Source organism: Cebidichthys violaceus, unplaced genomic scaffold (genome assembly GCF_023349555.1).
Source record: "Cebidichthys violaceus isolate CVI_PGR_0920_01 unplaced genomic scaffold, fCebVio1.0.p SCAF_460, whole genome shotgun sequence".
In the NCBI taxonomy this organism is placed as follows: Eukaryota; Metazoa; Chordata; class Actinopteri; order Perciformes; family Stichaeidae; genus Cebidichthys; species Cebidichthys violaceus.
In genome coordinates this window covers 20,133-27,304 of record NW_027176662.1, presented here as the reverse complement: position 1 = coordinate 27,304, position 7,172 = coordinate 20,133, and the positions used below count along the sequence as shown (strand labels likewise).

The 7,172-nt window shown below is 41.4% G+C and overlaps 1 protein-coding gene across 1 annotated transcript; it reads left to right on the top strand.

Moving 5' to 3' along the window:
- Positions 1–2,959: 2,959 nt before the first annotated feature.
- Positions 2,960–6,703, top strand: LOC137886884 (homeobox protein Nkx-6.2-like). Its single transcript, XM_068729554.1, has 3 exons — positions 2,960–3,780; positions 4,416–4,588; positions 4,954–6,703. The coding sequence occupies exons 1-3, from the start codon at positions 3,351–3,353 to the stop codon at positions 5,200–5,202; spliced, it is 852 nt and encodes a 283-aa protein (XP_068585655.1). The 5' UTR covers positions 2,960–3,350; the 3' UTR covers positions 5,203–6,703.
- Positions 6,704–7,172: the final 469 nt, after the last annotated feature.

The following is a 7,172-nucleotide window of genomic DNA, read 5'->3' as shown; positions in this document are numbered from 1 at the left end:
CCCAGGCCTTTATCTACCATTTGACTTCCCAGTGGGTGTGAAAGACCGTTTATGTACTGATGACCGTAAATATATGTTTGTATATTGTATTATAATAGCTGATAAAACTTGTAAAATTCTATGATTGTTTTAAAAAAATATTTTAAAAAATAGAAGTGTTTTTTTATTATTATTATTATTATAAAATGTTCTGTCATTTAGATTGCACGTGTGTGTATTTGTTTAATGTGTGCGATCATTGTGTTCGGTGCTTCCAGGACAGAGGGACAGAGAGGCAGTGAGTGGCGATGAAGCAGCTGAACGCTTCGGTGACTCGCAGCAGATCTACTGACTGCAACAAGCGTCTTTTTGTCCGAACATCTGCTTATCTTCCCCGGCACTGCTCTGTCAATTCCCCTTCGTGTCGAGGTTAGGCCTCAGATAAGATTATCTTTACGCTGTTTATTAACCAATTCCCCTTCAATGGTGGGACAAAAAAGGCCCGCGGTACGCGCCATCAGCGGGCCAACAAGCCATTATTAAAAATCACAATAGAGTTTAGCGCATAAATCCGCCTTATATTCATCTGCACTGTGCTGTGAGCAACAGGTTCACGTTTTACGACAAAGATTTGAATAGATAATAAGAAAATGTATATTTTCTATTAAGAATATATTGTAAAGGCTAACGCTGTTTTAGTATTTGTTGTTATTCTAGTTAGATTATTAATATTATATTATTATTATTATTATCGATGTTGTTGTTGTTATTGCTGTTGTTATTATTATTATTATTATTATATTTGATTTATTGTGTTTGATGTTGTTGATATTTCCTTTTTTATCATCTTTAAAAAACAATAATGTAAGTGTCAGTCAATACTTTGGTGTTAAATCCTAGAAATAAATGCTATTTTATTGGTTTAATAATTTGTCCAGTAATTATGTGTCAAGATTGTTTACCCTCCATTCGTTTAAGTCGGCGCCACGTCTATTTTCTCTAATAGATCGGAGTTTGAGAGATTCAAATTTAAATGACTCGTGAATTCAGGAGATAAAAATTCAAATCATTCATTAGGTTAAATTGCGATTAGTGTTTTACGGTGACGGGCTGTTTGGCAGCTCTCGTCTTTGGCTGTAGATGAACTGGAAAAAGTGCCAATCGTTCTGCCATTGATCTCACACCGGGTCAGCCAGTACGGCTGCTTTATTTAACTCACTCACATTTTACAAAAAACGACGGAGATTGAGCAACGGTTGTCAGCTTGGCTATTTAAAAATCATCCCATAAGAAGATATATATATAATATATTTCTTCTTTTTTTATCAAAAAAAGCTTCTCCTCTGATCATTTTAGAAAGACTTTAAAACAAGGTGATAAAAACCAATGTATATGATCAGGGGAGAATATACGGATATGAATTAGAAATAGAGGGGCCATTTGCAGAATTAGAAAACGTGTGAATGGCTGCTGCATCCCTTCAACCTGAAGAAATACAGTCAAAATTGTGAATCACCTCGCGTTGAAAAAAAAAAGAAAACCTTTTAAAATCCACAATCTTTCCCCCGGTGAGCAAATGGGCAGCAAGGTGCATTTGCTGAAGCCTTTCAAATGCTAACGTGGCCATATTTCACTCTTACAACCTTCCCACATCTCCATAAAATATTACAGCACTCACAGTGATGACTGGAGCCCGGGCGCGTTTTCTCACACGCTTTCTCCGTAATAACGCAGTTTGACTCCAAAACACTGATTATCTCACTCTTGTAAAAAAACAAACCCGAGCTCTGTCCTTTAAAGAGTTTATGCTCTGTTATGATCCACTAATCTTCACAGACTGACTCTTTTATTTCAAATACCTGATGGAAAACGTGAAACGACGTGATATAATGTTCCTGATGGTGTTAAAGTGAGTGAAACCATAATCTTTTTTTAGGAAGGCGGATTACAACGCGCGCTGGAATAACTCAGTTTAGTCCGACATCATTCTCCAAAGTACCTGGATCAATCACACAAATGTGCAGAGGAAATAAACAACATGCCGACATGGTTGAGAAGCCCATGCCGCCTATCATATGAAAGATATCAACCAAAATAAATTGTAAAATAGCCTAGTAAAAAAAATCAAGTTGAATCGTGTTTTTTTCCGTGGACTGGTCTTTGAAATTTAATTTTCAGTCTCCACACATTAAGACCCCCCCCGCAGAGTCCCGTGTCTGCTTTAATATACTCTCACTGTCTGCGGTAACAGCTTATAATGTAAATGTATATTCTTTGTCATATGTGGAAACAATGATTTCCACGGCTGTGAGAGGCATCATTAACGGCACAGCTAAAGATCTTAATAGAGTGTGGCTGTTGGTGCGTTCACGGTCTCCTCCAGCACCCCGGATTCCACAACTTCAAAGTCTTTAATACGGCATTTGTGCAACAATCGAGTGGTTTCAGTCGAGGATGATAGTTGTACTTTATTTTCTATAGTGGAGCTTTTTGCACAAGAAAGTCAGAAAAACATAATTGTGGCCTTTTAGAACACATTTAGTTTAAGTGTTAAGTGTCGAGTGCAAATACAAAAACTGTTTAAAAAATAAGTGGACACGTTTATAAAGCCTGGGCCTTTAAATAACAGCCCACTGTGCTATGCTAGCTTATTTTTTTCGCCTGTGTATCCGCTCTGAAACGTAACGTGTCCGCAATATGGATCATCATTTGTCATAAATAAATCCAGTCAGTCCTTATAACCACCGAGAAGGCTCGTTCATACGCAGTTGAGTTGGAAACTGCTATTTCCGACAGCAAGTCAAGGCAGCAGCCGTCCAGCGAAGATGCACGTGTAGAAGCAGCGGGAGTCTCTGTCTCCTCCAATCAGGGCACGGTCTCACTCAGCCCCCGTCCAATGGGAATAGCGCGCGTGCAGGTGGCTGCGCTATTATCAGCGGGTCCCGCTTCACTCCCAGCCTAGAGCGAGTCAATTTATGGAAAGACAAGTCGACCCTTTAATGGTTCCCATCAAAACCACTAAAAACATCATCAGACCGGCCGACTTCCGAGAGGATTCCTGCGGCGGACGCATGCAGCCTTCTCCCAGCTGGCAGACTGCGACCAAAGCAAGCACGCGGAGAGACATTTTGTGGGAGTTTTGACCAAGCTTTTTCAGTTCCCACGAGAAAAGAGAAGTTCGCTTTTGCTCCAAGTTTTTCAGCATTTCAAGAGTCTGCTTCTTCCTTATCCGGGATACTTTTGCAGAAGGCGGCAGAAGTGGCCTGGATCCTGAATATCACCAGTCCGCTCTGCGCCTTTATTTACTCTGAAAGATTATCATTTTATCTCCGGTTTTTTATCCAGGCGAGTTTGGTGGTTCATGTTCACAAATGTTAGCGGTCGGGCAAATGGAGGCTAACCGGCAGAGTGCTTTCGTCCTGGGCAGCACCCCGCTGGCGGCGTTGCACAACATGACCGAGATGAAGACGTCCCTGTTCCCGTACTCGCTGCAGCAGAGCCCGGCGGGCTTCAAGACGCAGCAGCTCTCCTGCCTCAACTCCCACATGGCCATGGGGACCCCGCACGGAATAAGCGACATCCTGGGGAGACCCATCACCACGGCCGGACAGCTGCTCTCCGGGTTCCCCAGGATAAACGGCCTGACCACCACCGCGGCCGCCGCCGCGGCAGCGGGGATGTACTTCAGCCCGATGTCGCGGTACCCGAAGCCCCTGGCCGAGCTGCCGGGGAGAGCGCCCATCTTCTGGCCCGGGGTGATGCAGGGTTCTCCCTGGAGGGACCCGCGGCTTCCCTGTCCTAGTAAGTCCCGCCTGACTGCCGATCTGCTTGTACACTGTTAGAGGAAATACATTCAGAAAGAAAGAGAGAAAAAATAACGGCCCCTCTGTGGGGTAGTAGAATGTTGCTTGTGGGTTTAGATATAATTTACAAAACAGCACAAAGCAAACCCACACAAACAAAATATGATACACAGTGATCACGTGATCTAAATCTATTATAATTAATTATTTAGAAGCGATGCATGTTGACCACCATAATAAAGGCAGGCTACTTTTGAGCATCACAGACACTGGAAGTTCTTGATAGAACATTTAATTATAATGTGATACTTGCCAGGACGTTCAAACTTGTAAAGAAGAAAAAAAAATTATATATATATATATATATATAAAATAGGGATAAGGTTTAATACTATTATATTTATATATATATATAAATAATGGTCTTAAAGCTATAATAAAGGGCGCCATCGTATATACCTTTGTCAGTAAACTCGCCATGTTCCTCAGACACGTTTTAGGAATAATTGAGGCTCATTCTGACTTATAAGGGCATCCAAATGATAATAATAAATAAAATAATAATAACAATAAATTTGTCTGAATTTGCACTATGTTTACATAACCATGCCCCCTTGTGCTGTCTCCTTCCAGGTCAAGCTAGTATGATGTTGGACAAGGACGGGAAGAAGAAACACTCCAGACCGACCTTTTCAGGACAGCAGATCTTTGCACTGGAGAAAACTTTCGAGCAGACGAAATACCTGGCCGGTCCAGAGAGAGCCCGCCTGGCCTACTCTTTAGGGATGACCGAGAGTCAAGTCAAGGTAAACAGAAATATATAAATAAAAACACCTGCTGTGTCATTTTTGCCAAATGTGGAACATTGTATTTGGTCAACTTTCACTTTTCTGTAATCTGTGAAATTCCACTTATTGGTGCGCAGGCGAAGATAAAAAGTTATTTGTGATGAATTACATGAAACAACCTATATTATTTAAATTATTGTTGTTTTTATTGATGCTGTTATTAGTAATTTATATTGTTTTTTTTATTTGGTGTGTTTTGCCCCTGCTTATTTTAATGGATCATTTTGGTTTTGTGCTTTTTGATTACTTTTGATCACATTTTGATCATTTTTGATTATCATTCGTGGACCTGTTGAGCATCTCTCTCCCTCTCCCCTCCACAGGTCTGGTTTCAGAACAGGAGGACCAAATGGCGGAAGAGACACGCGGCGGAAATGGCCACGGCCAAGAAGAAGCACGACTCTGAGACGGAGAAGATGAAGGAGAGCTCGGACAACGACGACGACGACGAGTACAACAAGCCTCTGGACCCGAATTCGGACGACGAGAAGATTACGAGACTGTTGAAAAAGCACAAGGCCACCAACCTGGCGCTGATCAGCCCGTGCAGCAACAGCTCGGACACCTTGTGATGCCCACAGCGTGGCGGGAGGGGGGCAACCGTACGAGGAAGAGGAGGAAGAGGAAGGGCAAAGGGGTCCAACAGAGACTTGTCGCGCTCTTTCTGACCCCCTTTCCACCTGCTGACACTACAAAACATGCGCCTGAGGGGGGGTCGCATTATGCTCAGGCAGAGCAAGAAAATGCGTAAAAAAACCCGAATGTGCGCCAAGACGCCCTTTGGCCGCATCCAAACCCACTTACAGACACTGCAAACACGGAGATATGACTCCTGAACCTGGACTTCAAGAAGACCGATGATGGACAAGCTCACGCGAGTGTAAAGGACACGCACGTGTTGGGACAGGACATTGTTTTGGCGACGCAAATCAGTTTTTACGCATACACAACTGGAGTTTTAACAACCTGTGTAAATGTAAACAGAATAGTATACACACACACACACACACACACACACACACACACACACACACACACACACTATCCGGATCAGTGTTGGGCTCATTAGCGTGACTTTTATTCCACAAGTAACGCTGCTTTGCGGTTTTAATTCACAACAGTTGTTACATTATTTCCCTCCACAACTGTCACACAATATTCGGGACATTTGCAAGCCAACGAGGCCACGTGTTTTGCTCTGAAGGAGACATTTGAATGCTCTTGTTAATTGGTTTCCTCGTAATATTTTCATATGAGGGGGAAAAAAAGACATTATTACTAGTCGCCCCCCCCCCCCCACACACACACACACACACACACACACTGAGTTAAAGGCAGATTACACCGTTTTAGGTCCCATGATGTGTTTTGTGCAGCTTTGAGGGACTGTAAGCATTTTAATAGAACTGATTTATTTAGCAGCCAACTCTGATCCGGATCCCGCGACGCATGTTTTAAAATGGCAGGTGTGAACGGGGCCTGTGACGCTTCTAAAGCTCAGTTTAACCAGGGTATCCACTGTCCTAAAAAAGGCCAGAGAATAAAAAATGTGTTGGGGGGGGGGGGGCAGGTTTGAGATGAATGTGTGCTGCAGCCTAAAGATGAGATTGTATATATTTTTTACTGAATAAGTTATGTCGTTTTCAACCAGTGGAGACGTGGCAGCCCGGACGCGCTTATATTCCCTCTCAGATAAACCTGCTGCTTCGTGGTTTATCTTGTTTTGTTCTTTCCTGCAGAGTAACATTCGCCTCTTTCTCTCCACGTTCTCGATTCGGTACCGGAACACACATGTATAGGCTGTACGCGCTGTAAATAAGCCCTGTAAAAGGACAGCTGGTTTTAACGACATCGCACACTTTTGTTTTGGGATTTGATTTTGAGGGAAGTTTCCTGATTCAGCTCGTCACACAGCGGGAGAAGACTACTGCACCATCGGTTATGTTGGAACTAAAGAGAGTATTATTGCTTCCGGGAAGGTTATTGGAAGAAGATGAAGAAGAAAAAAACACTTTGTATTATGAATAAATTATTTAACAAGCATTTTTGTTTTATCATGGGTTTTGTTTTAATGTATGGGCTTAATATAAATTAAAGATACATTCATGACTATCAATATTTGAATTTCATTATTGGCAACAATGATGCTTTTAGAGGATTCATGCCGATTTAACTTGAGAATTATTTATCTTTTAGAAAAGTCATGGAGCACAATACAAGGAACTCATATTAATAATAATAATGTCACATTTAATTGATGAAGAGTATTCTACTTAAAACAGTCATTGTTTACTAAAAAGTAAAGTTAATTAAAAAAAATAATTTGTCTACAGGTTCAACTTTGATATAGATTTTTCCAATAAAAACTTCATCAATTTACATAAATGAGGAAAGATTCTAGACACGTATTACTAAAAGTATCGTTAGTATTGTCATTATAAGCAGCTGTTTAATTTTTACAAATCAAAGTGAAAATGTCACAAAAAATCAGTTCCCTTTCAACAATGGATGCTTTTATTTTGCAGTCGTCTGACTTTTTCCA